Below are 14,458 nucleotides of genomic sequence, written 5' to 3'. Positions count from 1 at the left end.
TGTTTTTTCTCGTTGATTTAGTGGTGTGGGGTATCGTTGGATAGGTATTTCAAAAATATTGCGGGTCTGTGAAAATCATTTTAGTTCCAGAGATTACTTCCTAGAAACTTCTGTTTATAATAATTAACTAGTATAGATTTAGATGAAGTTGTTAATTGTGTAAAACAGCAAGTAGTTATATTATTGTGATGGTCACCACGGAACCCGATGCTGCGCGTGGCCCGACGCGTAATTGACGGGTTTTTATTTATAGGAAGACATAAACCACTAAGCTTCCAAATAAAGATTTGTCTGATGAATGATGATTCATTACCTTAAAGATCTTTGTTTCAAATCTATGAGGTCAGATCACAGAATCTCTAAATATATAAAAGGAAAAGGTGACTGAGTGACTGACTGATCTATCAACGCACTGCTCAAACTACTGGACGGATCGGACTGAAATTTGGCATGCCGATAGCTATTATGATGTATCATGTAGGCATCCGCTAAGAAAGGATTTTTGAAAATTCAACTCCTAAGGGGGTAAAATAGGGGTTTGAAATTGGTGTAGTCTACGCGGACGAAGTCGCAAGCATAAGCTAGTCTAAATATATAAAAGGAAAAGGTGACTGACTGACTGACTGATCTATCAACGCACTGCTCAAACTACTGGACGGATCGGGCTGAAATTTGGCATGCAGATAGTTATTATGATGTAGGCATCCGCTAAGAAAGGATTTTTGAAAATTCAACTCCTAAGGGGGTAAAATAGGGGTTTGAAATTGGTGTAGTCCACGCGGACGAAGTCGCGAGCGTAAAGCTTGTGCTAAATAAACTAATAGAAACGGTATCTAATGAAAATCCATATCTACTTTATAATTTATAAATGTGATAGTGTGTTTGTCAGTCTGTCTGGCTGCTACGTTTTCACGTACTATTCGTTATACAGAGCTTACATCCCGGGAACGGACATCGGCTAGGTACTTTTTATCCCGGAAAATGAATGAGTTCCCACGGGATTTTGAAAGAGTTAAATCCAAGTGGATAAGGCTGTAGACATCATCTATATGGTACATAGATATAGCTTGCATGCCAGATATGTGTACTGTGGACGTAGGTAGCTACTTTTTATCCCGGAAAATCAAATAGTGATTGCCGCGGTATTATGGGAAAAACATCGATGGGGAAACCGATGTACTTAGGCTGAGATTTATAGAGCGCATTTTGACTTTGCTCAGACGTTAAAACGAGACAGATTTATGTGAGAGATATATACCTACCTCTTTCTTGTTTTAACTCTGTTAAAAGTTAAAGATGCGTGCCCGGGATCGAACCCCCGACCTCCGATTAGGTGGTCCTAACCATCAACCTATCTCAGGTGTCTCATTTTGTACGGACTGTAGGTAGAAACAAAATCCCGCGGCAGCGTTTTTTGAAAATTAACGCTCGGAAGGTGCCCTAGGACGATAATAAAACTAGGTATACTTATAGTATTTTCAATCGACCAAGATAAGGACCTAATCCGTAAGCACGTCGGTAAAAACTAGTACACAGATTTTTTTAGATATTTTTTATTACGGAACACAGATTGTGCATAAAAAACTTGCATTAAATATCCATTTGGTTTTTATCTTACAAACCTAAAATGTTGTTAACATGTAGATAGTGGTTAAACCGTATCATCGTAAGTACTTAAATAGCTTATTTTCGCGATCTGCCTACTAACAATCGTCCTACGAAATGACGTCAATTCGTTGCTCCGTTGCGACGTGATTGAATGACAAACCAACAAACAAACACACACTGCTGACAGACGTGAAAACTTAAAAGTGACAAAACTATAGAAAAAAACCGGCCAAGTGCGAGTCAGACTCGCGCATCGAGGGTTCCGTACTACAGTCGTATTATTTCGACATTTTGCACGATAAATCAAAAACTATTATGCTTAAAAAAATATAGGAACAGTAATCTTACTTTGAAAGTTGAAAATACTAATTTTTGTTCATCAACACATTTTAATTTTTTTGTGATATAACCACTAATTCACGATTTTCGGATTTTTTTACTTGTGGTACCTACCTACCAAATTTCATGATTCTTGGTTAACGGGAAGTACCCTACAGGCTTTCTTGACAGACACGACGGGCAGACGAACAGACAGACAGACAGATAGACAGTGATCCTATAAGGGTTCCTTTTTTCCTTTAGAGGTACGGAACCCTAAAAATTGAACATTAAGTTGCATTGAGGAACAAAAAACTAATAAAATTAGCATGTCAGTGATGCGATCTTGAAGTTTTTACCAATTTCAGAATCCTCTAATGCAAAAGATTGTTATTCTAAGGCAAAATAAGTTTTCACTTCAAACCCGGAGATGATGGAATGACAACATAACATACGAACAAATCAAACTACTTACTCAATAATAAAAAAATCTAAATGGTCCGACGCGGGACTGGACGAAACAATAATGAATTCCTTATTTTACTACAGAATCCTAAAAAGCTCTTAAGATCTATTGTCAATAAATTACACGCACTGCCTAAAAAAAGGTAGCTGTATGCTAATTTAAATCAAACAAAACACCGCTAAAACAAGACCAGTCGAATATGTGACAGGGACGTCCTCGCGAATTGCGTAGATACGTATGCATTATTTATTCCGTGGCGTAGGTTTTTTTGTTGCGGAAAAAAGCATTTTATATAACCTGCAACTAGATAAATTTATGTAGGTTTACTAGGTGTAGTTTATAGGTGTATTTGATTAAGTAAACTGTGTATTATGCAAGTGCATGTGGTAAATGCAAGTCTTACCGACCCATTTAAGGAATTAAAACTACCTGAAATACCTGTAAATTAAAACTACCTGATTATTCAAAAGCACTTTTAAAAGTTTACATGAATAAAAAAACATTCTATTCTATTCTATTCTATTTTTAATTTTTTTTTTTGCTTTTACATTTACTTTTGTATTTTTATAAGTAAACGCTAAATAAAGCTTATTCCCGTGACTTCGTCCGCGCGAACTACACAAATTTCAACCCTTATTTCACCCTATGAAATAAAAATAAATAAAAACAAATCACCGGATGCCTATTGCCTACGTCATAATAGCTATCTGCATGCCCAGCCCGATCAGTCAGTAGTTTGAGCTGTGCGTTGATAGATCAGTCAGTCAGTCAGTCACCTTTTCCTTTTTATACATTTAGATATTGTACTTTTAGTTTAAGTTTCTTACCTTAAATGCTTTGAAATAGAAGAGTATCTCATAGTAATGAATCAATGAATCTTCATACCACCATGATCAACCCATCGCCGGCTTACTGCAGAGTACGGGTCTCCTCTCAGCGTAAGAAGGGTTTTGGCCATAGTCTACGCACGCAGGCCATGTAGATTGGTAGACTTCACACACCTTTGAGAACACGATGGAGAACTCTCGGGCATGCAGGTTTCCTACACGATATTTTCTTTCACCGTTAAAGCAAGTGATATTTAATTAATTAAAACGCACATAACTCCGAAAAGTTAGAGGTGCGTGCCCGGGATCGAACCCCCGCCCTCCGATTAGAAGGCGGGTGTCCTAACCACTAGGCTATACAGCTTCTTCACACTGCTGTTCTGCAATGTTGTATTCATACTTCATAGGACCCGCAACTCGTAGCAATAATCTTTTAATTATACAATGCGCTCACTTTTGTCCACGTTATCATTCACTGCATGAATTATATTATCAGATTAGGTGCGTTTTAGTATGCACATCGCGCGCCAAAGCTAGGCCAGTCATTGTCAGCTGGTTATGTTAAAGGACCTCATGCTGTCACAAAGATTTAAATTCGTATTGTAATTATTTCTGTTACGTAAGTTAAGACGTGAGCGTTTAGGCCTGTGCATATAATACGCGACAGGTCGAGATGGCACTCAGGGAGAGAACGCCTCACACATCCGTACGTCACCCGCGCTAGCCGGCACCGGTTTAGCCAGATTGTCATCTCGACCTGTCGCGGACTTTACTTATGCCGAGATGTAGAGCGTACAGTACGCGGCCGAAAGTAATGTACCTTTAGAAGGAGATAGCAGATTTGTAGAGCACTGTCCTTGTCGTTGAGACCGACAAAACGTCATAGGTATGAGTGACAGAGACAACGCTCTACAAAGCCGAAATGCCATTCTAAAGGCCGATGTACATTACTTTCGGTCGCGTACTGTGCTTTAACTTTGCTTAGACGTTCGATATTGGTGTTCTTATTATTTAAAACTTGTTGTATTTATGGCCGAAATTAAGAATCAATCTATCTATAATAATCTGTCGATAAGTTATTTCGCGACGTTGTTAATTGCCCAAAAAACCGGTCAAACTCGCACTTGACCGGTATTAATTATTTGTTGTTAATTGTTATTGCGTTAATAGAAATGTACACACTATGAAAATTTTAATTCTCTACCTATCACGGTACATGAGATACCTACAACCCGCTGACAGACAGACGGACCGGGCGGACAGCGGAGACTTAGGGCGTTTGTGCACTCATGCGTGATGAAAAAAATTGGAATTGAATGTACGTATTTGTATGACGTCCACTTCGAAGAATCACGGATACGAACTGAATACGGATGAGTGCACAAACTCCCTTAGTTAGCACTCTTCGGGTACGGAACACTACAACTTCGCTAAGTAAGCATAAGTAACGTCAGACCTCTACATGCCGTGTAGAAACCAATCAGGGTTAGATACGGTTTAATGAAACTGCCATACCCCTTCCAAGTTAGCCCGCTTTCATATTTTAAGACTCCATCAACACTGACCATCAGGTGAGATCGCAGTCAAGGGCTAACTTGTATCCCAATTGTACTTACTTATGACAAATTACAGATCGGATATTTTACTATCCGCACAAAAAATAAAACAAGTTTAACTGATGACTAAATCGAAGTTTTAATAGCTTCTGCGGGGGAAAACCGTTAGGTTTAAAATAAACACTCGTTTTACGCTTGTTTAACTATTTGTGGTGAAGTCAATATTTCGCGTTTTAATTTTAAAGAGGACCGCCATACCTTCTTACTTATCTACTTATTAAAAATAAAATAAAATAAAAATAAAAATATTTTTTATTCAAATAGACTTTTACAAGTACTTTCGAATAGTCGGATGCATCTACCACTGGTTCGGAATGCCTTTCCAACCGAGAAGAACCAGCAAGAAACTCGGCTTTATGAAAATAGAACTTGTAATTCCGAGTAAATACTTTATGGTATTTCTTTATTATGATAATATTACTTGGTTATTTTGCTGGATTTCTTTAAAAAGAAAAGCAGTAAGTAAGTTTAAAAAAAAACAGGCAAAAATTAATAGGTAGATAGTAGGCTCATTTTTTTCGATGGATAGTAGGTAGGTAATATAGGTGCCTATGCGAGATATTTATAAGGAGCGATATTGCCTACATATGTTTTTCTTATTGATTGAAACGCATGTTATACAGATTAGATACAGACTATTCAGGTAAGTTACCGAAACTGTCATCCTTTTTCTTAAAAAGGTTAACTACGAAGAGTGGCTTTTGAGTTATCGCCAAAAACGTGGAAATGTTCAAAAAGTGATGTTTCTTAAAAAGTTTGCTACTTAGGACCAAGCTAATGGCAACTTTTTTTTTATAAACACTTATCAGTTTTTGAAAATTCCGACTTTTTGGCGATAACTCAAAAACTTTTTTAGTTAAACACTTTTTAGAAAAAAGGCGGGAATAAGTTAGGTAGGTAGGTACCTACACGTTATTCGTATACTAGTACTACTCTATCTATTAAATTCTTCAATTTATTTAATCACGATCGACGAGCCAATTTTTCAACACGACAAACGTTTCAGTTCGGCACCAGCAATCAGTGCCTAATTTATATTAATGACCGGCTAGCCCGGCGCGGCGTGCGTTGCATTATTGTACGTTGATGGCACTGTATCAGAATCAGAAACTTTCACGCAAGTGTCCACAACAACTGTACAAAGTTAAACTCAGAGATATTTTACTTACTTAACTGGCTCGGGTCGTCGGAGCAGGTCATGGAGAACAGATTGCCAGCGCAGTCGTTCGCGCAGTCGCCGACGAAGCTCGTGTCCTTGCCTTCTATGAGGCTATTCTGAGAGTTCCTGGCAGTTTAAATACTAGGTACTTACTGAAGCATATACACTTGCGCTTCATCAACTGGCTCGGGTCGTCGGAGCAGGTCATGGAGCACTTATCGCCAGCGCAGTCGTTCGTGCAGTCGCCGACGAAGCTCGTGTCCTTGCCTTCTATGATGCTGTTCTGAGAGTTCCTGACAGTTTAAATACTAGGTAGGTACTTACTAAAGCATATACACTTGCGCTTCTTCAACTGGCTCGGGTCGTCGGAACAGGTCATGGAGCACTGATTGCCAGCGCAGTCGTTCGTGCAGTCGCCGGCGAAGCTCGTATCCTTGCCTTCTATGAGGCTGTTCAGTGAGTTCCTCTCGACTGACTCACTGTTGCTGCAGCTCGTGGAGTCAGTGTCGCTGTGTAATGTCATCGTTGGAGTGTTCGACATATTGGTGCCTGGAAAGAAGGAATTTAGTTTATTAGTTATACCTATTTGTTTACAAACATTAGGAAATCGACTGTAAACTAGGCCCACCCTGAACTCTCCGTCAATCGCTGCATATACATACAAACGTAGTTTATTTCTCATTTGAATAATTACCAATCAAACTAGATGTAATCTTGTAGACACGTTCTAGAAACTAATATCTAGGCAAGAATAGCAAGTTTTAAAATTACACGGATTTAAATATTTGTATGTAAATTCTTGAGACCGTGTAACTTTGAAACTGAATATTTGAATGGAAATTTGGAAAACCACACACATATGTAGATATTACCTACTAGTTCCTAGAACGTATCTACAAAATTTTATTGATTAAAATGTGAGGACGTTCACCATTCATCAAATGTCATTTCTTCGTTATTCTGCTTATTTTTACTTAATTGTTATAGATTTTCTCCAAAATTAAAACTGAAATAGGTACAATCCAATCGAAAGGTGAGGGTGAGGTGGCTAAGTTAAGGCTGTTTTATGCCGGACCGACAACATGTGACAATGCAGCTTAATTTTCGTAATAATCGTTCCTATCGATCGATCGAAGAGATTCGATTTATCCCGTGGCCATCTTCATGATCAAACTAGACCAGATTACATTTTGATAGTAAACTGTTACCTCCCTCTAAGTTAAGACTACCTCTAAACAAAGACAAAATGATTTTTGAAAAGTTCACGGTTAAGAAAATTCTCCGTTGTGCTCATATTTTTGCGGTTCTTCAGCTAATTTTCAACTCATTATAAAAATTTGTACGTTATTAGATAGCTGAGAATGAGTTGAAGTTTTGGAGATAAATCTGCAGGCCATAAGAACTTCTGTGATTTTTGAAGAAAAATAGCATTTTTGGAAAAGTAACCAAATATAAATTATTATTAAGCTAGATTGTTAGATAGTAAATAAGAATTAAGAAAGAAAAGACAAAGTTTAATTTAATATCCTTTTTTATTACTATTAATTTACTAGAACATATAATTTACTATAGGTACCTACTTAATTAGAATTTATTATTGTACTTAATTAATAACCTATTCAATACCAGTTATTTGTAAACTACAGAGTACAATCTACGAGTAAACCAACGACCTACCCAAAATAGTAAAGTCAACAAAAACAATACATCAGTCTATAGGTACGACAAAATATATTTTATCAAAAAATATCATAATTACGCGTAATATGGACTCATAACAATATCTCTACCATAAGAAGGAACAGTATTTATATTTAATCTATGCAAAAGACCTCATTTTATAATTTCTTTCGCAATTGTTTATGAGTGAATATTCATAATTTAACGTAGGCTTACATTACGGCGATGATTATTTTTATTAATATCAAATTCAAATTTCAAATTCAAATAATTTATTCAAAATAGCAAATAAATTACATTTGTAGATGGTCGGTCTGTGAACTGTTAAATATGCCTATACCTACAATTTTTTAGGCATGGCTGGGAGGCAAATGTGGCATTTACTACGAAAGCCAATACCTATAGTTGATTAAGAAACGTTCATCATCTAAATCAAATGACTTCTGTGTGTAAAGTCATAGTCTAAATCGGTATAATATCAATATTTGGTGCCTGAACAATAGTTACTATTGCCTATAGCTATTCTATGACTGAACTTTGAAGTATTAAAGTAATTGGATTTTGTCTCTCTCCCAGAAAGCAAATACTTATTCTATTTTTTTTAATTATATATTTTCGGAGTGTTTAAAAATTATTTTTCGTCGTCGCCTGCAGCAAGGCCTGCAGCCTAACAAGGTGTCATTCGTCTTAGTTGTCAGAGTTAGCCACAGAAAACAATTATTTTACTGTCTAAAGCTAGTCTAAAGCTTAAAGGGGTTGATAGATTTTTACAAATGAGAGTCTTAATAGTAGATAGAGAAAGAGAGAGCCATCTTAGTTGTTGAAATAGCAGTGGGAAGTAAATTTAAAAAAATCTAGGTAGGTAATATGGAATATGCTCCCAGAGATTCCAGATGAGTCCAACGGGATGATTCGATAACTAAGTGTTCAACACTGAGTGATGGCCACGAAGCTTATTCGACATTTATTTTTAACCCATTGAAGGTTTTCTACGATAAGTTAATTTAATATCACTCGTGAAGCAGCAATCTACATTGCTGCTTCACGACAATCACGAGTGATGAACCAACCAATGTCAAATGAGCTCGGTGGCTATCACTCAGCGTTGATCACTAGGTTAGTGAATCATCCCGATGTATCTATAATCTAAATATATAAAAGGAAAAGGTGACTGACTGACTGACTGACTGACTGAATGACTGACTGACTGACTGATCTATCAACGCACAGCTTAAACTACTGGATGGATCAGGCTGAAATTTGGCATGCAGATAGCTATTATGACGTAGGAATCCGCTAAGAAAGGATTTTTGAAAATTCAACCCCTAAGGGGGTGAAATAGGGGTTTGAAATTTGTGTAGTCCACGCGAACGAAGTCGCGAGCATAAGCTAGTCTCTTTTATGGTGAAACTAGCTTATGCCACCACTGCACACTTAGCATAAACCACTATTTCACCCTCTTAGGGGTTGAATTTTCAAAAATCCTTTCTTAGCGGATGCCTTCGTCATAATATCTATCTGCATGCCAAATTTCATTCTGATTCGTCCTATAGTTTGAGATGTGCGTTGATATATCAGTCATTCAGTCACCTGTTCCTTTTGAAATCAAGTGGCATGATGTAGGCCTAGCTTAACTGTTTCGAGCAAGGCTCAGGGTCGCGATTGCAACAGTTTTAGCGGTTAGACGCGCGGTATTTGCGCTTTACGCATTTATCTATAGAGAAAATCTAAAAATCTTTATTTATAACACAGTATGCGTTTGTTTGTCCGCGCATCACGCAAGACCATACTTGCAAAATCAATTTAAATTTAGACTTTCGCATTTAGTATTAGGTATAAGCATACAATATGGACTTTCTGAAAATCCTTTCCTTAGTAAATTCGTAAAACAATAAAACGTAATTCTATACGTTTTTATAATAAGCTTCCAGAAGACATATTGGAGATGTCTCTCAACAAGTTCAAAGTTTACATAAAACGTAAACTTATTGAAAAATCCTATTACTTTACTTACAATGTAAAGGATTATAAGAAAGCTTGGGAATGAGTTGCTTAACAACTTTGTGTTAGTTGTAATAAATTTAAGTGATTTTGTAAAGTGGTGATAATAAAAAGAATACCCGAGTTTTTTGTGGGCTCTTCTCAGACCTGAGCGCGTTTGGAACCTTCGTAGCTTTAGTTTTAAGTACGTATTAATTATCACCACTATATCATCTTACAAATTAAAATTTTGACCATCTTACTGATGGCGTAAAACTTTACCTATACTGAATAAATAATTTGAGTTTTAGTTTGAGTTTGAGTAGGAGTAGGAGTGCCTATACAGAAATCCTTCTCTGAGTCTAGACTCTAGAACTTCAGATTTATTATCATAGCAGCGGTATTTAAGTTGTACTTTCCGTAGGTACGTTAGTCAGACTTTATCCTTGGAATTAGTATAATATATCACATTATGGTGACAGTATAAACCCGTTTCAACTAGTAAGAACTATGTAGTTCTAACTGAATAACTTTGTCACAGCAGCTAGTTTTAGCTATTAAGACTGTTTTACGCCGTGCACAGACATGAATGAGCAACAACATGCGACAATGCGGCATGCTACTGCAATTATTTTACGCCGAGGCAAAATTGCTATAGAATTCGAATAAGGCAGGTACCTACGTCAGTCAACCACAATATGCAGCAAGATTTTTGCAACATTGGATGTGCGACCCTGGCCCCTGTGGTATGCCGCAATTATGTTGCTCTGGAGTAAATGAAACTTTACAACTTCTAGGAGTCGCGTTGGACACGATTTCATGATCCATCGCGCGATCAATACTTAACTTATTATACTTACTTACTGAACCTTTTAAAGTTACTTTTTCTCAAACTTTGCTCTTGCAACTTGTACTTAAGTGTATTTTCTATGTTGGCTGATGGCTAATGTCTAATGGATAATCGCGATTGAAATCGTTCGTGGTAAAGTAGTCCACTTTAAGATTGCGCCATAGGTCACTATGTAGGTAACTATGATTGCGTTTCACTGTTCTCAGCTAGGTGGGTACCTAATTTGCACTAATCAGTACTATTTAGTAATTTGCTGTAAAATACAAACTATGTTGAGTAAGTAGGCCTAATTAGTGCTAAAATTCAGTAGATAAAGCCTTAATAATGTAAAAAAATCACGCAGCACGCTTAAGGTTTTAGACACACACAATGCGCGTCGAAAGAAACGTTATGAAGACGCTGACCATACAGTGGAGTAGATTCGAGTATTTTAGATGACAACTTAAACTCAGCTTTATGTACTTTAGCATACCGTTGAAATTAGTATACTGAAACAAAGCACAGTGGATAGTGGACACGCGCTGCGGGGGCTTGCTACGCGCTGCCGCCGCTGTCATACCAAAGTAAATAAAGCTTAACACGTTCAATGCGGCGTAATATTTCCCTGTCTTACTCGCAGTGCGTTACAAGGAAAATCTGACTGGTACATTGACTAAAATCTAGTGCGTTACCAGACATAAACGATTTGTACGTACACCTCCATTATCAAGGCTTTATTTCCTCAAAAAACCTAAGTAAGACCATTTTAATATTATTAGAGGATAGTATATGGGTCAAACTATCATGATGTGACTTAGCTTTAGCGTATAGCATGTATTTTAGAAAATATAAGGCTTTTAAAATCCCAGACAATTTTACCTGGTGGAGCGCCTGCAGAACTAGCAACATAAGAAGTATCGACTGACGATTAGTGATGGGACTGTTATTAAAATAAAAATATCGATGTCATACTTTTATTTTATAATTAGTGAAAACTACATAATATTTTAGTAAATTGTATAACAAGTGCATAAAACGGGCAATTTTATGCCCCAGTTATTTACTTTGCTTTCCATTTAGATTGCAAGGAAATGAAAGTGATATTCTAACTAAAATATGACTAATAAAAATTTCAATTCGAACAATTTTATATTTTTAATAATGAATTCACGGTAAATAATATAATTAAGTTATATGGTGATTCTCTTTTATCATTAGGACAAAGGAAAATTATAATTATAAAATATCGTATTTAAAACTCGGATTTTCTTATTTGATGGAGATATTGTTAATGGTCTATTGTTTTGGATTTTTTGCTGCCCAGCAATCATCATTGTTTTCATCAGTAACAAGTTGCAGCATCCGACGTGACCGTTTCATGATTAGTCACACACACAATTATAATTTAATACCTATTTTTTCCGCGAAAATGATAATACCATAATAATCGATATACGTACTGCTTCTTGAATGCACTATCGCTCACTGAAGGTGTTTCGCCTGTTCCCGTGGTGCTATACCAGACACGTACGTACAAGCCGCATATGACTGGCACCGCACACAGCTAATTTTTTTTCCTTCTGGTGCTAACCAGACAAATGTGACTTGTACAGATTAAATGGTTTAAAATGCTAGGGTTTGAGGAGGAAATTAAAAATATATATTTATCTCTTACCTACTCACAAGGTTTCATAGTAAAAGTGCCCCCGCACCACAGGAAAAAACACAACAACTAGTCGCCGCACCAGCTGAAAGTCACATACAAGTCGACGTTGACCGGTACCGCACGCAACGTGTTAATTTAAAATGTTATCAACTATCCAGTGAGACATCGCGCTTTGGTAGTTGACTCTGCCAGTTTGCCTTGCGCCAATAAAAGCAGTGCCATAATACAGTATTTTGTATCAAAATCGTATATCCCGTTCAGTGTCATAATATAATACAGTATTTCGTATCAAAATCCTAAATCCCGTTTACTATGTTATTTTACACCCAAAAAGTACATGAATCGATACCAATATCATTCGTCAAACACTATTTTTTGCAAAAATAGCGTGTCAAAGTCAAATTGGGTACTATTCTGCACTCTGATTGTCAATTGCTGAATTTGCAATACAGTGGTGTAGTGGTAATAATTAACTACGTAAAAAGCTACGAGGTTTCCAAACGCGCCCAGTTTTGAGAAGAATCCACAACAAACAACCGGGTAACAAACCTCAAGTTAACTTTGACACACGCTGCTGGCCGCAAAGAGAATAACCACTACGTGACTGACCGGTTAGATACGTTTAATTGGTTCAACTACAGTTACAATAACACGCATACGCGCGCGTTCAGTGTGCCGTTCTAGCATAAAGTTTCCGTCGCGCGTCGCTTGCGTCGCGCTTTGTTTGGCTTCAAACGTTTGCGTAAATTATAATGAATGTTGTCTTGCAGATAAATATCAATCTAGTGCAACGATCTCTACCCTATGCTCTACCCACTAGATATTATGTCGTTCCAAACAAGTTTTTTAAATTGTTGAATCATTGTTGAATTGATTGGTTGACGAAAATAGTTAAATACCTACTTATTACTGTGAGTTTCATGTGAGTTTGCACTAAAATGTGAATGTTTGAAATGTCGTATGTGACGAATCCGGAATCTCATAAATGTATTATTGAATTTTCGTCCGCAATCGCCCTGCAAAATTCGATTTTTTTTTTAATTTAGGTAAGTATATACTAATGCTTGGCTGCAATCAAACCTGCTGACAATTAGTGATGATGCAGCGTAAGGTGGAGTGCGCTTGCATAGAAGATGTCTTGACTTGAATTCCTTGTTTATTTATTATTGTGTCTGTGGAAGTCGTGTTATTTGACGAGGATATTCCGAAGTCAAGTTGGTAGAAACTCAAATAAACCATTATCATCATGATCAACCCTTCGCCGATCGACTATTGAGCACGGATCTCCTCTCTATGAGAAAGGTTTCTAGGCCATAGTTCGCCACATGGGCCCAGCGTGAATTGACAGACTTTATACAGATTTGAGAACATTATGGAGAACTCTCAGCCATGCTCAGGTTTCCTCACGATATTTTCCTTCGCCGTTAAAGCAAGTGATTACTTATTTAATTGCATAAGTAATTTCTTTATACATACCTACTTCATATTTTAATTAATTTCAGATCTTATAAGTACCAATAAAGAAAGGGGTCGATTGCCGTACAGCTACCTGTGACGGTCGCAATCACCACTAATTAGCTACCACTCTTTCGCTATTGGCTAAAATCCGCTATCGCAGCAAGAATACCATAAATTCAGCCAATTATAACCGAGATTGTAGCAATGTAGTAACAAATTTAGCAATGGACCTGCTGATTGTACAAGAACGACTTGCACATGTCCAGTTCTCATTCCGTCCGGTTTCTTTCAAAAAGCTGCCGACCATGATATATCTAGTATCTAAATATGTTGAATCATTTGACTCATATTTAACCATCTAGCCATCTAGGCCATCGGCAATTTCTGTATCGGTCAATTTCTGTACAAATTTATTGGTGAATATTCTATTCGACCTATATATACTAAATTGACCTAAATATGGCCTGAATACTAATAGACCATCGGAGCTCCGTTAGGTTTAAATTTTCGACCTAAATTCTCTTGCGTGTTTCCATCTAGGTACAGTGGCTTTTTAAGTCTATACCAGCTGTTTAAGTCGAAGTTTAAAAATGTTAATGGCACATAAAATTAAAAACTGGTTTTAAATAATATTACGTCAAAACCAGCTAGGTCTTTTTAACCACAACGGAAGAACAGTACTTTTATTAATATTATTTTTTAAGACTACTTACCTAACTACAAATTCATAGTTTTCGGATTTGTTCCTTTACTGATTACGGATTCACGTGCTGGCAAATCGATCTTGTCCTAGTTTAAATAGTTCTAGATATTTTACTAACAAATAGGTTTAAGTTTCATGTAATTACTAA

The 14,458-nt window shown here is 36.8% G+C and overlaps 1 protein-coding gene across 2 annotated transcripts in view; it reads right to left on the bottom strand.

The window, feature by feature from the left end:
• Positions 1–14,458, bottom strand: part of LOC117985420 (lysosome membrane protein 2-like) — a 49,047-nt gene that overhangs the window by 23,209 nt on the left and 11,380 nt on the right. For both annotated transcript variants that reach the window (XM_034972128.2, XM_069501002.1), the window contains exon 2: positions 6,319–6,543. In XM_034972128.2, the coding sequence (XP_034828019.1) occupies positions 6,319–6,535 (217 nt within the window). In that variant the 5' untranslated portion in view covers positions 6,536–6,543. The remainder of the gene's footprint in view (positions 1–6,318; positions 6,544–14,458) is intronic.

Source organism: Maniola hyperantus, chromosome 9 (genome assembly GCF_902806685.2).
Source record: "Maniola hyperantus chromosome 9, iAphHyp1.2, whole genome shotgun sequence".
NCBI classification, from domain to species: domain Eukaryota; kingdom Metazoa; phylum Arthropoda; class Insecta; order Lepidoptera; family Nymphalidae; genus Maniola; species Maniola hyperantus.
The sequence above is the reverse complement of the archived record's forward strand: the minus strand, read 5'-3'. Positions and strand labels throughout refer to the sequence as shown.